Source organism: Hydra vulgaris, chromosome 02 (genome assembly GCF_038396675.1).
Source record: "Hydra vulgaris chromosome 02, alternate assembly HydraT2T_AEP".
NCBI classification, from domain to species: Eukaryota; Metazoa; Cnidaria; class Hydrozoa; order Anthoathecata; family Hydridae; genus Hydra; species Hydra vulgaris.
In genome coordinates, this window is record NC_088921.1 from 56,040,677 (window position 1) to 56,058,929 (window position 18,253).

Consider the following 18,253-nt stretch of genomic DNA (forward strand, 5'->3'; position numbering starts at 1 on the left):
AAAAATAAATAGTAATCTTTTTGCTCACAATAAACAATTAAATTAATAAGTTAGCCAAATACCACCTTTATGTACCCTTGATCTTAGAACTGATATCAACAAATAACTCCTGTAAAAGATAATCCATTATTCAATATTCAAAATTCTTAATTGATCTATTATATAGTTTATTATCTTCAACCTCATAAATCTGTCTGCAAATCATTTTTCTGGTCCATTATTTTTAAAAGACAATTATTTAATTTAACACAAAAGACATGTTACCTCCAGGAAAAACATTATTACTAATGTTTTTAATTTCACTATCCATCCAAGCCTGCTTCAAAACATGACAACGTGTATGCTACAACTTGAAGAACAACTACTCTACAATTGTTTGTTGACTGTAGAATCTTGTAACCTCTTTGTTAAAAGGTTAAAAGATCCTACAGTTTGCACTTAGTTGTTTGCACAAAATCGTTTCAATTTTATGTGAACCTCAGCAATGTGTTGCCAATACAAAAACTGAAAAACTAGTTGTCCAAAAACTATGACTAGGGTCACAACTGTTCCTGATTTTGTACCTGTAATTAGAACTATTCTACTAGCACAAAAAGCCTTATTTATTTTAAAGTTCTTAGATATTTTAAAAAATTCTACCAGATTCTGGAATAAAATAGCAATTTTCTTGGCTTTTCCACTCTCCACAGGAGAGTGGAAAACCAAAATATCTCACAATACCAAAAGCAAACCAATCTTTAATAAAAACTTAGAACTAATAACTGATACAGTCGGCAATAAGCCTCTACCTAGATTCCTCTACAATAAGCATTAAATAGTGGTGCCTATAATTGGTTACAGGTGATGATTGAGGTAAAAAGAACACATTTCTGACAGGTGCTGCTAGTCTCTCTTATTATCAGGTTCTACCAAATATCATTGGTGAATGCATTGTGACCCTGAGGATAGAGTTTCACCTCCAGTCCACTACATAATTCTAATTGGGTCTTATAGCATCAATATATTTTATCAATATATTTTTTATTTTTCTTTCTGCTTTTAACATTTTTATGTATATGTTTATATAAATAACTATTTTATTATTTTTGCTTTGTGTCAATTTTTATGCGAACAAAGTTAAATAAAAAACTTGTAACAACCAAATCAATTTGAATTTTATTAAATGACTTGAACAGGGTCTCAATTGGAACAATTTGTTTTTTAATCCAGAATCCTAATGTAAAATGAAGGCAAGGACTCCAGACTAAGGATTAACGACAAGTTAATGGGGTAGTGGTGTATTGGTAGGGCGCTTGCTTCATAAGTGAGTGGTTCCAAGTTCAACTTCTTTCTCTGCGCAGCAGTCTTGTTTGTCAAGGTTTGTCTTTCGGAAATATAGAGTTAAGAGAGGGTAATAACCATAATTAAGTAGCCTCCTTATCTATAGTGGCCTTTCAGGCCTTTGGGAGGGTAATTAACATTAAAAAAAAAGAAAAAAAAAAGCACTTCAGGCTAAAAAACAATAGGTTACAAGTCAGTAAATCACATGAATTTTTTTTCTTATTGCAGATCATAAACCAATATTTTTAGAGTTTCTAGACACCAGAGACCAGGAAAAAATAGAGATTTAAAGCCAAAGTACTTTTGGGACTCCAAAACCCTGGATTTTAGTAATAACTTTGACATTATTACTTAAAATCTTATTCCTGAAAGTTTTTCAATTTTGAAGTATAATAATTTTTTACAAATTGAGTCTAAATAGTTTGTCTATTTCAAAAGTTACAGAGTATATTAGCATAGATAACAAAATGCACATTAAAATATTTTACACCCTTGTTCACTTTTCTATATAAGAAAATCTATTTTTTCAGCCAACAGTATTCTCAGATGTTGCATTTTACTTTAATGAGTCATACCATCTTTTCCTTGAAGAATTGCCTTTGTCATCAATATCATTACTTAACTAGTGGAAATATTGCTTTATTTGTGCAAAAACTTTAAGACTATTTCTAATTATATATATATATATATATATATATATATATATATATATATATATATATATATATATATATATATATATATATATATATATATATATATATATATATATATATAATTTAATCAAAGTTATCTGAAGACATTTATTTGATTTTTAAGTTACCAGCAGAGATAAGACTGGAAAACTATATAGGGTAACAGTTTGTTTTATGATAGCTGGCCTGAAATAAAGTGTTTCATATTTTGACAATTTTTTCAAACAATAAAAAACAATGTTTCCTGTTATCAAAAAAATAATTTGTGCATCAATTCAATGATTTACTTCTATTTATCTATTTATAAACCCAATAGGACTTACACTTGTTTTGATGTTGTATATCACATTGAAAATATCGAAAATAATTTGTAAATTTCAAAGAAAATTATTTCCAGAATTTTAAGTTTAACGAGAGCCCAAAGTAAAAAAAAAAAAAGGAAATGAAATAACCATAACAACTAACCATTTAATATAATGTGACATTCAGAATCAGTATTTAATATAATGTGACATTTAGAACCAGTATTTAATATAATGTGACATTTAGAATCAGTATTTAATATAATGTGACATTTAGAATTTTAGATTAATCTTTTGCATCAAGTTTGATAATTCAGTAAAACTTATTTTTTTCTTTTTCTAATGCAAGTCGATTTTGTAATGAAGTTTGATTAATCAAAAAATCTGACTCATGTCACATTAAAAAAACTGACTCATGTTGCATTAAAAAAGGATTAAAAATTATGATTATTTCATTACCTATTTTTACACTTTTATGATTTTAATTTGTTGGTTGTGCATATTTCTAATTAACTAAAGACTATTTTATTATGTATATGTTGCTTTGAAATAAATCATACTAAAGATCTTTTATAGGCCAATCAAAACTAGCTTGGTAATGAAAAATTAAAAAGTAATAACTAAAAGTAAACACTACCTTTACTTTTACTAAATGCTGCATTCTTTAATAGAGTTTGGGTTTTAATACTTATGTGTGCATGAAACTCAACGTGATAAACATTGTCAACATACATCTCCACTTTTATAAAGTCATCTTTCAGCTTATAATAATAATCTCCTAATAAAAAAAGTGTAACAAAAGTATTTAAAAATGATTTATGAGCAAATAAAAACTAATTTAAAAACATTAATGAATCCATATAATTACATAGTTCTTATATATATATATATATATATATATATATATATATATATATATATATATATATATATATATATATATATATATATATATATATATATATATATATATATATATATATATATATATATATACTATATATATATATATATATATATATATATATATATATATATATATATATATATATATATATATATATATATATATATATATGTATATATATATATATATACATATATATGTATATATATATATATATATAAATATATATAACTTTTTTTTTATTTGAATTCACCTTCCTAAGGCCATGAAGGTCACTACAGTCGAGGAGGCTACTTTAGTTGTAGTTACAACCCTCTCTCCACTCTATAACTCTGAAACACAAAACCACTATTTGGAGAAACAAGTTAAGCACAGTACTACCAGGGATGTGGTGGGGATTGAACTCGGAGCTTCTTGCTTATGATGCAAGCGCTCTACACCTACACCACTACCGCATCATATATATATATATATATATATATATATATATATATATATATATATATATATATATATATATACATATATATATATATATATATATATATATATATATATATATATATATATATATATATATATATATTTATATATATATATACATACATATATATATATATTTATATATATATATATTTATATATATATATTTATATATATATATATATATATATATATATTTATATATATATATATATATATATATATATATATATATATATATATATATATATATATATATATATATATATATATATATATATATTTATATATATATATATATATATCGAGCCTTCCCGGGAAGCGTGTGCAGTCACACGTCTTTTACATCCATGCTTTATGTAACTTTTTTTAGATAACTTGACCACGCTTTTATATAGTAAGTGTTTTAAAAATTTGCGGCAAAACAAAGCTATAAGAAACTAGAGAATAAATCAAAGAACCGAAGACTATACAAAATAGAAAACCTAAATAAAATAAGCTAAAAAAAAATTATTAATAAAAAAAAAAAATTGTTGTCAAAAAAATAATATACTTAAATATTTACTGTTTTTGTTTTCTTATTTTTAGAGCGTTTGTTATTTTCCAATACCAAAATTGACACAAGTCATGGAAAAAAGTAGATATGAATATAACGAAAATAAAAATATTTTTTGATATACAATTTTTTCGCAACTTTTTTCAGTCAGTATATAAAGGAAATACTTTATAAATTGCATTAGAAACACAGACAGTTTTTAAATTTGTATTTCAAATATCTCAAATAAACTTTACTGTTTTTATCAATGGACAGAAAAGCAAGAAAACAAATTGCTATTTATTTGTGAAAAATTTAATTTTTTTTTAAACAAGTTTTTTTATGTAAAAAATGAAACGATCCTGCAAAATTAGTTTCTTAATTATAGGGACTGATAAAATTTAGTTTCTTAATTATATGGACTGATAAAAATTGTGAATATATTGCATATATTGCAATATATATATATATATATATATATATATATATATATATATATATATATATATATATATATATATGTATATGTATATATGTATATATGTATATATATATATATATATATATATATATATATATATATATATATATATATATATATATATATATATATATATGTAAGTATGTATATATATATATATATATATATATATATATATATATATATATATATATATATATATATATATTAGGATGGTTCTTAAAACAACTTTTTTTTTTAAATGTCTGCTCAACCACTCTAAATGTGTTCTAAATAATAAAATAATATTAGATTGAAAAAAAGGGGTACCTCAAGACCCTTGAATATCAGATGAGTCCCTATAATTATTAAAAGAATACTTCTTTAAAAGTATATCGTGTTGAGTCTCAAAAGAAACAAAAATATTTTATATACTTTTGTTTCTTCAAAAACAATCATCATTTTATAAAATTATTTTAGATTTCACTGGCCATAAAATGACATTTTAAACTAAAAACTAAAAATATGCATTTTTACAAAAAAAATTTAATATAATTTTTTTTCTTAATGTTTTTTATAAAATGATGATTATTTTTAAAGTTTTTATATAATTTTGCTTCTTTTGAGACCCAACATGATATACTTTTGAAGAACTATTTTTTTGATAATTATAGGGACCCGTCTGATGTTTAAGGGTCTTGAGCTACCCCTGAAAAAAATTTTTTTTAAAAAATTTTTAAATTCTAGTATTATTTTATTATATAGAACATATTTTGAGTGTTTGAGCAGACATTTAAAAAAAAAGTTGTTTTAAGGACCACCTTAATATATAATATAAAGCACTTTCTTTTCTTCTCTTTTTTTAGATATTGATGAGAAAACTTAAAAATTCTAGTGCAAGCTATATCAAATAAAAAAGGCAAACTACACACTTTCCAATCTCGTGATGCTTCTTTATGGAAACAACTCTACTCCACCTACATCCGTCCTTCACTTGAGTTTGCAATTCCAGCTTGGAACCCTCATATGGCGAAGGATGAACGAACTATTGAATCAATACAGCGCAGAGCCACAAAAATACCAGACAAACTAAAAAAGTTAGACTACAAGTCCAGATGTTTACAACTTGGCTTATCTTCTCTTGTTGAACGTCGTAAACGTGGTGACCTCATCCAAAAATATAAAATTATTAATAACATCGACATAGTCAACTGGCACTTTCCTCTCATCGCAATTCCACCAAGAGCAAATCACAGAGAAAGAATTCACCGTGAAAAGTACAGCAATAATTTAGCTCGTTTCCACTTTTTCAACAATCGCATTGCCAATGCATGGAATATGTTACCGGATGGAGTAATCGGTTCTCCAACTGTCAACAGTTTTAAAGCGAGCCTCGATAAGCTCTAATGTTACTACAGCTCGCAGCTATCCTTAGTGAAAGTTGCAATATGAGCTTCACAAAAACTAACTATAATCTGACATTCTATGATTTTTATTTTGTCAATTATTTTTACTTTTGTTGTGACAAATATATACTACTACTACATGTTTCAGATTGACTTTTTTTGCTTTTTTTGCAAAATGCAATTGTTTATTTTTTCGCATAACAATCCCTGATTTTTTTTGTAGTGCTTGAGATTATATTTAACTATACATGGCTAATAACTTGTGGAATTATTATTTATTCTATAACTACAATAAAAAAAATTTTGTATAATAAAAATTTTATTATTATATATTTATAAATATTACATAATTATAATATAAAGTTATAATAAAATTACTAAAAAATATTTTTTTAATTCAAACACAAATATGCAGTGCAGAGATGTTTTTTCTTAAAAGCCTTAGTGCAAAATACCATGTAATATCACTTTATCATTAATAACAATTTGGTAAAGTTTGCAAAGTTGTTTATTAAAGAAAAGCATTATCATTGTATCTAAGTTGAAAACGAAAAACAGTAATTTTTGAAATAAACCAATTTAGTTAAATACAATTGCATAACGATCTGCATTGACTTTTTAAAGGAACGGTTATGGCAAAAATATATATATTTATAAATATTACATAATTATAATACAAAGTTATAATAGAATTGATAAAAAATATTTTTTTATTTCAAACACAAATATGCAGTGCAGAGATGTTTTTTCTTAAAAGCCTTATGTGAAATATCATTTAATATCACTTTAACATTAATAACAATATGGTCAAGTTTGCAAAGTTGTTTGTTAAAGAAAAACATTACCATTGTATCTAAGATGAAAATGCAAAACAGTCATTTTTGAAATAAACCAATTTAATTAAATAAAATTGCATAACGAACTGCAATGATTTTTTAAAGGAACGGTCATGGTAAAAAAAAAAAAATTAAAAGAGTACAAATTGAAATGCAAATGTTTGTAATTAGATGGGACTACTGATTGGTTTTTTAAATAAAAAATCAGTTTCTTATAATAATGACATTACAAAAGAATAAATTGATAATATTCTGTCACAAATCTTTTTCTTTTTCAAATCTTAGTCAATGCTATGCCTTTATGCTAAATTATCAATGTTAAAGCATTGATTCAGTTTATAATATTTTTATGTTAAAGCATTGATTCATTATTGCATAATAATTTTTATTTTATGTAATGAATTTACATATAATAACTTATATAAATTGGTCACAATTTTAGCAAATTGATAAAATATAATGCACAATCAAATGTTTTGCTAAAGATAATTGCAGTTATATAAACACTTTTGTTGTGGAACTTTAACTGTTGTAATAATTCATAAAATTAAAAAATCTTTTTTATAAACAGTAAAAACTTTTATAACTCTTTGTTTATCAAATTTTCTAACGAATAAGTAAAGTTGTTAATGAATAAATATATAGCTTGTGTGAAAACCCAAAGAAAACCCTTGACTAAAGAATTTTTTCAAAAACAGTTTATTTTATAAGTTTTCATGATGCAATAAACAACACTTGTTATGCATTTATACTTGTAACATTAACGTCACATGTAACAAATTATTTTTATTATATGCTTGTAACAAGTAACTTTTATATCTAATCAGCAACTTTTTAATGAATAAACAGATAACTTGCACAATAGCTTGCGCAAAAAACGGGTCGTTACTACAAATCCGAACTAACTTTAACTGACTTTTAAATGCCACAAGCTAAACTTTTTTTTTTATTCTTAAACCCATTTTAAAGCTTATTTAATTCTCTAAGTTAATTCACAAGTTTTTTTATCACAAGATAATAAAAATTAAAAAAATAACGATGTCTAACCAAGAAGAGATAAGAAAACGGATTTACGAGTTCTATTTGAATAATAAATTGCAGGGTAAAAAGATTACAGTAAATCACTTTAATGCTAAATTCCAAGAAGCACTATCTATGATATAATCAAACATGCTGAGAATGATTCTGGACACAAAAGAGTACAAGGAAGTGGTCATCTGGCCAAAATCATGACCCCCAAAGTGATCAAGCATCTGAGAACCATATTTGATAACATCTGTGACTGAGTTTCAATGAGGCAAGCCAGTCAAAAATTTGGATGCAGTCATTTACATATCATTAAAACTTTTACCAAGTACACTGATATCAAAACCTATACAAAACAGGGTATACCTGATTGACAAGAGAGCCAGAATGAACAAATCAAAACCAGCATTGATCGCCTTTACCACAATGTTCAAGGAAAATCAAGATAAAGGTAATCTTTCTTCATGCTGTCGCACTCAACAATCAACGGAAACAGCACCTACTAATCTAGCGACAGAGACAAGGCTACACCGAGCGTTAAATTTCCCAAAAAGCACAAGTTTGAACCCAAGTTGCTTCTCTGGCTGGCTGCTTCTGACAAAGGTATTTCCAAGCCATTTTTTGTCCCCAGCAGTCTTGCAGTCATTAAAGCAATCTATGAAATGGATTATATTGAGGAAAGATTAGTGCTGTTCATCAAGGCTCATCAAACCGATGGTAGTTATGTATTTTGGCCGCACCTGGTCTCATCGCATTATTCCAAAACTGTGATTAACTTTTGTGAGACTTAAAACATCAATTTTGTCAAAAAAAGTTGACTATCCCAAGTTGACTATCGCCAGCCCAAATCAAAAACTTTTGGGCTAATTTGAAAGGCAAAGTGCATGAGCGTAACTGGCAAGCAAAAAACGTAAAGCAACTGCAAACTAGAATTAAAGCTTTGTCCGAAAAAAATTGACCTTAACCTTGTATTTTCATTTTTGGGGTAAACTTGTCTTAGAGTTGGCCAAATCCACACACACACAGTAGTGTCCAAAAATTTGCAGACAGGCTAATAAAAATTAATTTTATTAATATTTCAGCACTTCACTAAATCCAAGACATTACCAGTTAAAAGATTTTTATTTTTACTGTTATGTTTTGAACGAATATTGATAATTTAATTAACACACTTTAATTTAAAAATTAATGATTTTAATGAGCTAAAAAATTTACAAACTTATTAAAGCTTTTCACATCTTTCCCTAAAAATTGCTGATGTATCGACTACAAACATTGTTTACATCATACAAATGTTTTTCTAAGATTTTCATCCTAAAATCCATTGATTTCCTTGAAAAACTGAAATGTACAAAAAAGAATTAACATTTCAGCATCTAAAGTGGAGTCAACATTATACAAAAAACTCTTTTTAGTAATAAAAATTCAGAGTAAAATAAAAAAACGTCTAGTAAACAGCAATTCCACATGCCTCGATGTTTTGCTTTTATTGAGGAAATGCAGTTTTATAATATCTATATGTATAAAAAATTTTCTAAAATTTATATTATTTTGGTAAAAAAAATATTCTTAAGGATAAATTTCTATTTATTTTTTAATTTCTATTTTATGATTTATTGCAAAAATAAGAGTGTCACTGCATGACAAATCAATTTCATGTTGTGATGCGCGTATTTCGAGTTATTTTTGTAAAAATGTAAATAAAAATTATGAAAAATTTAGTTTTTATAATACAGTTAGGTCATTGCAATATTATAATAAAGTTTATTTTTATATTCAAAATGTAAATATTGCTTTTGTTTTCTCGATTAAAAACGCATTAATGTGTTGCATGGAATTACTGTAAAGCAGTTCAGATGTAACCAAGTTTGTTTGATGTTTAGTAGGTAAAAAATATGATCCTAAATCCCAACTACTTACCGTAAAACATTGAGGAGTGTATTGATCTGCTCCATAGTTATATTGGAGCTATTGATTAAGAAATATACAAAGACATATGTAAGACCTTTGTGTTACCTCATGCAATGTTTAAAATGCCTTGTAGATGAGTATACTATTAAGAAAAGGATCCCAAATAGACAGGAAAATTGGTTCAAGAATTCTTCAAAAAGAGTAAAGTTTGTGTTTTGAAATTGATATCACAATTAACTGGCTTAGTTGAGATTAGATGTCATTTATTATCTATTGGAACATGTTGATTGCTAAATATTAGACATCAAGCTTACAAATCATGCTAATTTTTTTATACAAATAATCAAAGAAGTATTCCACTCAATTCCGATTGATGTTTGCACTAATTTGATTAACTTTATGCCTTGAGCTTTTCTTGATTGTAAAGATAGTCCTACAAAATAGTAGTGTGATTTTGCATTTCTAATAAATTTTGATCAAATATTGTTGAAAAACTTTTTTAAATATAAATTACTTTGCAAACTTTTGAAGTCATCAAAAATCATTCTTTTTTTCATCAATTAAAATAAGTTGATTTAATTATCAATACTCATTCAAAACATAATAGTAAACATAAAACCTTTTAATTGGTATTTAATATGTTGGTTTTAATTAAGTATGTGCTGAAATATTGGGTAATTCCACATCAAATCACCCAATTGAATCATGTGTCATTCCCTTTTCTTTCATCTTCTGACATTCCTATTTATATAAAAAAACATTGTATGCAAAATTTCTGCTAAAAATGTTGATCAGTTGACAAGATATAGCAATTTTAAAATTGACCTGGTTTCCTAAAATGACCTGGTTTTTATGACATTAAATACATTAATAAAATATAGAATAACAATAGCAGAAATATGAAAATAAACATTTATTATTATTATTATTTTTTTTTTGATGCAGAGTTCAATAAATTTACTTAAAATACTGAAATATGACAGAAATATGCTTAAAAAAACAATAAAACAACTAGTTTATGACTCAACTTTGGGACCCAATATCTCAAAACATCCCTGTTCAAATAATTTTTTTCCTTTTAATATTTCAAGTTAATTATAATCTTATATGTCACCAAAAATCTAACTGGAAAAATAACAGTAACATATAAAACTATAATTTCAAAAATATATTACTTCTTCAAGAAAAATATTTGTAAATATAATAAAGATAAATTAGTTATATTTTAAAAAGTTACCTAAAAATATACAAGTTTTTTTATGGTACTGAAGGTATAAGTTTTTTTTAATAGTTCACAATACTTTTTCCATTTTGCATTTGTTCCATTTGCGCTTTTTCAAGCATCAACTTTCTAGCAGAACTAGAGCAAGCTTATGGAACAGATAGTTTTTTTAATATGTTTAAATTGGAAATAAAACAGTAGAATTTTGTTTTGGTTTGGTGGTTTTGCACTTTCTTATGCTGTCAACTTTTTCATAGTAATACCCATCCCATCTCATAATAACTTTCCCTGGAACATTTAAAAAAAGGTTTCATTTAGCTTTAAGCCCCAATTAACTTGCTATTTGGCATAGATTGTAAAAGCTTTTACATTTTTTTTATTGCCCTGTACAACCATCAGTGGATAAATTTAATTTAGACAGAATGAAAAATTTTGTTTGTAATATGGGTTAGATTAGATCAAATACTTTGTACACATGGGTTACATAGTGTGTAACGCCAGCTAATATAAAACAATAAGAAATATGTTTTAGTACATTTTCATCGTCTTTATATTATATCATAACAGATCAAAAAATATTTTAGGTGTTTCAGTGATAGCTCTGTATTTCATCTTGGACTACAAAAGCATAACTTTCTGCAAAGTTGCCAATAATTATTATGCTTAATTGATCCATATTTTGCTTTAGTTGATTAGATTCCTGTGATTGAGGGTGGACAATTAAAGAATGAGTTTGTACCTTTTCAAAGTAAAGCACTAATAGTTCAAGAAATGTAGGAGCTGTCAAACCCAATAGTGCTGTACAATCTGTAGTTTGTCATTGCTGTAGTTTATCTCAAAATCATCTTCATATTTTCCAAAAATCTCATAAAAGTAGGTGATGAAGGGCTCTTTACCAGGAAAAGTATAACTCGTGCAAGAATGTATTCTTTGTTTTTTACTGAGCAAACAGTTTTTGAGAGTAGATCTTTACAGGCTTTATCAATAACTAACAAATAAAATATGTAACACTTGCACCTGACAAAATGCATCAATTAACGGTCCAAATGAATTTGAAGTTCCAAATGAATTAAATTTTAAGTAGCTTATTTGTGTTTCAGGATTTTTTTCTTTGTGTAATACACAGTTTTTTTAAATTACACAAAAGGAGTTTTTTTTGTTTCCTGATGTTCTTTCTAATGCTTACATAAACTTTTTTTTCCGGGCATTGTTTTATTCTTTTTAAAAAACATTTTGCTTCCAACAAGGCTGCAAGCAGCCACTAATTAAAGTTGGAAGTTACTGAAAGAGAAAAGATGAAAATTGTAGAGCAAGATAACGATTGATGGACAACTTAAAGGATTGCAAATTATATGAATCAGGAAAGCATAATGAAGGAAGCGAATTCCAAAGAGCTGATGTTCGAGGGAAAAAACTAAACGAATAAGCATTTTTGGAGGACTTGGGAACAATCACAGAAAAGGGATGAGACAATTGAATGACAAGTAACAAGAGAATGAGTTTTAGTTGATGGCACAAGAGACGCTAGCTCTTTAGAGCAGTGCCCATTATAGCATTTGTAGAAAAGAGTAAGAAAAGCAACATTATGACGATGTGATAATGATTAGAGGTTGGCTGCAAGAGCAGGTCCAACTATGTTTACAATGGGTTTTTGCACCTTGTTTAAAAGAAAAAGGACATCATTAGAAGATCCGCCCCAGATATGGCAACAGTATTCCATACAAGGCCGGATTTGAGATTTATTGCAACCTTAGCAGATGCTAATTTTGCAACTGATTTGATATATGATTTCCAAGAAAAGTTGGAAGTAAGAGTTAATCCTAGAAGATGAAGAGCAGATGAATCATCGAGTTTATCACCGTTTATAAATATAGGAAGATCTAAATTATTGCGATAACGATTGGCTGAAAAAAATTGAGTTTTATCTGTATTGAAGTTCACCAGCCACTGTAAGCCCCATGCTGAAGCAGAAGTGAGATCCTTTTCAAGCTCAAATGCCCCCTCCAAGCAATCAGAGAGTGTTGGTTTCTTATCACGACAAGAATAAATGGTAGTATCATCAGCAAACAATGCCACTTTAGATGTGATAATATCTGGAAGATTGTTAATGTAAATTAAAAAGAGTATAGGGCCAAGGATAGAACCTTGAGGAACCCCTGAAGTTACAGAATAAGAAGAAGAGTGCTGTCCATCGAGGACAACTTTTATACTACGATTGGAAAGGAAGGATTCAATAATCTTAAAGATGTTGCCAGATACACCATAAGAAGAAAGCTTATGGAGAAGATCAGCATGCCAAACTTTATCAAAAGCTTTTGAAATGTCAAGAGCGATAGCCTTAACCTCTCCACCTTTATCTAATGCATGATAAAACCTATCTGTTATTACTGTTAGCAAATCAGCTGTAGAACGAGAAGATTGAAATCCATATTGATGGTCAGAAAGTAAGTTATTAGATTCAATAAGAGAAATTAAGTGTTTGTTAATTAAAGATTCAAAAACCTTGCTTATGATAGGAAGAAGACTAATTGGACGGTAGTTGGACAAATCAGATCGCTCTCCAGCATTTTTGAAAATAGGGATAACAGATGCCACTTTCCAGCAGGCTGGAAAACAAGACTCTGATAAGCACTTGTTGAATAGTTTTGAGAGTATAGACGACAGCTCCGGAGAACACTTCTGCAAGACAATAACAGGTATGTTGTCTGGGCCACAAGCTGTAGAAGAGTCTAGGCAGAAAATCACTTTAGATACAGAAGCTGGAGTGATACGAATGTCAAGGAATGGGTCAACCTGTTTGTTGGTAATATCAGGTAGAACGCAACTAGTGGAATCAAGAGATGATATTGATGAAAAGTTTTTAGCAAACAATTCAGCTTTGTCATGGAAGAGCGTGAGGCTTGACCTGGAATTGTCGAGAGGGAACAAAAGATTCCATGCCAGCCTGAATCCACGAATTTATGTAAGATGCGCATTTGTCGGCAGGACATGTTGAACACTTGAGTCATAAATTATTTTAATAGAATCTTCTCCATCTTTACGTAAGACTTTACCTTTATAAAATATAAAAACAGTCTTTTTTATTTAAAATCTGTCTATTGCCATCTTTGCCTGGTATTCTGTAACTTCAAAGTTATTTTATACTTCTAGTGGTTCCAGTGTGAAAAGTTGAACAATAGTTCTATTTTCAGAATAAAGAATTTTCCTTTTTACCAAGCTTCTAATCAAAGTTTTCATCAATTTTTTTAAAGCTATTTGTTTCATAACACATTTTCTCCTTTCGAGAGTATATGTTTTGATAGTTTTGAATGAGTTTTTAGAAAAGACATATTCAAAATTTCAAAGTAAAGCACTAATAGTTCAAGATCTATGTTGATTTCCTGTCTTTTTACTTTGAATGATGATATTACAAATTCCTCATCATCTTGTTCACCCTGGCTTTGTTCCACTTCTGGCAATCTTTTGTTTACAAAGCTTCTAGAGTTTCTTTACAGAATTTATATTCAAGCTACTTCTAATCATGACTTGTGACTTTTATAGTAACAACGACAAGATTTTCTAAAAATGGTTTAAAGTAAAATGTTTTTTCGAAATATAATGAAAATATTTTTGTGGAAATTTTTCTTTATAGGAAACCAGATCAATATTATAATTGAAATATCTCAGGAACGGTTCAACATTCTGGGCCAAAATTTTTTGTGTGAACCTTTCTTTGTAACATGCAACAGCCAAAGAAGTTTAAAGAAAATATGAGACCCATGGTTTAATATTTCCTAAATTTTGGGTGATTTGATATGGAATTACCCATATATATATATATATATATATATATATATATATATATATATATATATATATATATATATATATATATATATATATATATATATATATATATATATATATATATATATATATGTATATGTATATATGGGCAATTCCACGAGAGAGGCGGTAGTAACATTTGACACTCTTTAAGCTATTAAAAATAAACCAAAAATGGAAATGACTTGAAACTTACCAAAAATGTGAAATACTATCATATAATTTAGTATGCAAAAGTTACAGCATTAAAGTCTTAAACTTTTTTTAAAATTAACTTATGAAGCACGACAGTCGTAACGTTACTTTTTACCAATTCTGAACAAAACAACTTCGTCAGACTTAATTCAGCAAACAGCATGGTAAAAAAAAAAAAAAAAATGGTGTGTAAACACACACCAAATTTAGCACACATTGATATTGTTTTCAGGGTGCGACAAATCGTTTTTTTTTAAATAAACATCGATGTTTGTATCTTTATCTATTAACTAAAGTATAATTTAAGATATATATATCTTCAATAAGTGCGTGTAATATAATTTGAGCAAATAGTATGCAAAGATCAACTTTTACCCATTGATACTAAATAGTGAATTTTTCTTGTTAAATTTATTAGGCCAGGTAAATAAAAAAAAGCAATTGATTTTACTCAGTAATTGATCAGCTTTACGTGAATAAAAACTTCAGGAATTTTGGTCAAATTTTTAATCACATAAAGCTGAACTTTTTTTTTTTCGCGTGTAAGTCAAAATAATGTCAACAAGCAATTGTTGCAAAAAAAATCTCATTGTGAAGTTTTTCATGTTGGAAAAAGAATTGATATTATATATAATACATAACGCATAATATATAACCCAAAACACAATTGCTTATTAAGAAAATTGTATTACAGAGGTTATGCAATGTATTAATTTTCCAATCATTTCTAAAGCTTCAATTAATATAGCTACATGTCTATATTTTTACCGCTTAATCTATTGAAATAAGAGGACATCTCATGGTTAAAAAACTGACCATTCTAATCAGACTAACATACCAGATGTTTATTATTACTATAGTAAAATGCTTATAAATTTACAAGTCAATCCAAATTAAAATTAACTTAATAATATAGTAGTATATTTTCATGATAAAAATATCATATATATATTTTTTTTTTTGATTACAATATTTTTAGTGAACTCTTTTAACTTTCAATTTGCCATTTAGAGACACGATTGCTGACTTAAAAAGGAATAGAAAGAATTTAAACAAACACAAAACTAATTAGACAAAAATGTGGTTTTTAAAAGAAGAGGATTTATTTGATGAAAATTAAAAAAACTGTGAAGATATCATCTTGAAAGATAAAACAAAAGTTTTAAAAAGCAGACAAGAAGATGGGTGATTTCATGAGAAAACATCCAATTTTTTTTGAAAATGCAACTCTAAGTCTCAGATTTTGCTGATTTTTAAACCACTTAAAGATTTTAGTAAATTATGAACATCCTGAAAATTTTATCATCTAATTTCAATTGGTTCCAAAGCTATTTTAAGTTTGCCTCCAACCAACAAAAATCCGCCATTTTAAAAAATGGTTTTGGTCCTAGTTTCTGTTATATGTGTGTTGGAAAGCTGAAAATTTGTACCTTTACATATTTTGGGCCAAAGAATCCAATGAAACAACATAAAATATTTAAAAACGAATATAACACCTAAAATTTAAATGTTTACCACAATTTTACTGGGGCGAGTCCACTCACAAAATGCCGATGTAGCTCGATTTTTTTTTTTTTAGAATTTGTCCTAAATAGTTAAGTTATAGTTATTACAAAGAATTGAAGAGTGATCTTTTCTAAAACAGAAATAAAAACATGGTCAAATCTCCTTAAATTTAGTGCTGAAAAACAGGTATTTTGATAAATTAAACGAGAAAAAAAAAGATGTAATTTGACAGTTTTTTAACTGAAACAGTTTTGCCTATATTGACATGTTCTTTTAGATGTTGTTGTTTAGACTTGCCGTTTCTGCTTTTTAGTAGTTTTATTATTTATGTTTATAATGTTTATAATGTTGTAAAATTAAAGTTAGAATGCTTATTAATGATGTAAAGTTTTCTAATCCTGAACAACCTTGACCCCATGAACACATTGAATGAATTATACATTTTATATACATCTTTTTTAGGGATAATAAATAATAGTATATTAATAAAATGGAATCTTGTGGATTTGGAAACATTTTAAATGATGAATGTCACAAAATATGTTTTGTTCGAAAACAAGGATTGAAACATTTTTGTAATCTAGAAAAGGATTTTCAAGATACTAAGATACTTATATTTGGAGGTTTGGCTTGCTACAGACTACAGCCAAAGAATGATAAGTGTTGTGATGTTTTAATAAACATCACAACATTCTTTGGTTGTAGTCTGTAGCACAAAAAGAAGGTTAAAGGTAATATATGTATATGTATATATATATATATATATATATATATATATATATATATATATATATATATATATATATATATATATATATATATATATTTATATATATTTAAACAATTTTAAAATGTATTCTACAAAATAGAGTGCTCAATGCTCTTAAAAGAACAGAGCAATTATAAATTAGTAGAATATTATTTGACAAAAATTTTTTTTCATTTTACATTTACAATTCTCATTTTACATTTACAATTTCATTATATATATATATATATATATATATATATATATATATATATATATATATATATATATATATATATATACATATAATTTTAGAAGCAGAGTATATTTATTAAAAGTTAATGATTTTATTTTAGGTCAAACAACCATATCTATATATGTATATATCATATATATGCGGTAGTGGTGTTGTGGTAAAGCGCTCGCTTCATAAGCGAGAGGTTCCGAGTTCGATCCCCACCACGTCCCTGGTAGTACCGCGCTCAACTTGTTACTCCGCGCAGCGACCTTGTTCGTCGAGGTTCGTGTTTCGGAGTTATAGAGTTAAGAGAGGGTTATAACCACTATTAAGTAGCCTCCTCATCTGTAGTGGCCTTCTTGGCCTTGAGGAGGTGAATAACAAAACAAAAACAAAAAAATATCTCTTGAAATGGCTCGTAACCTTAAATCCAAAAATCAAGACTATAAACCAGGATGGAAATTTTATCGCTCATGTATTCAGTTTTTGTCAAATTGTGATGAAGTTTCTGATAATGAAATGGAGTGTGAAATTGATGATGATGTGCCATTTGTTAAAGGTAAATCTTGTAATAAACAACAGTTAGACAACTCTTTAATATCAATTGGAGTCTTGCCAATTAAAGTTCATGGTGTCGC

At 27.0% G+C, this 18,253-nt stretch overlaps 1 protein-coding gene across 2 annotated transcripts in view; it reads right to left on the reverse strand.

The window, feature by feature from the left end:
• The window catches only part of LOC100205467 (uncharacterized), a 48,949-nt gene that overhangs the window by 25,476 nt on the left and 5,220 nt on the right, over positions 1-18,253 (reverse strand). For both annotated transcript variants that reach the window (XM_065791439.1, XM_065791440.1), the window contains exon 2: positions 2,955-3,095. In XM_065791439.1, coding sequence (XP_065647511.1) covers positions 2,955-3,095 — 141 coding nt within the window. The remainder of the gene's footprint in view (positions 1-2,954; positions 3,096-18,253) is intronic.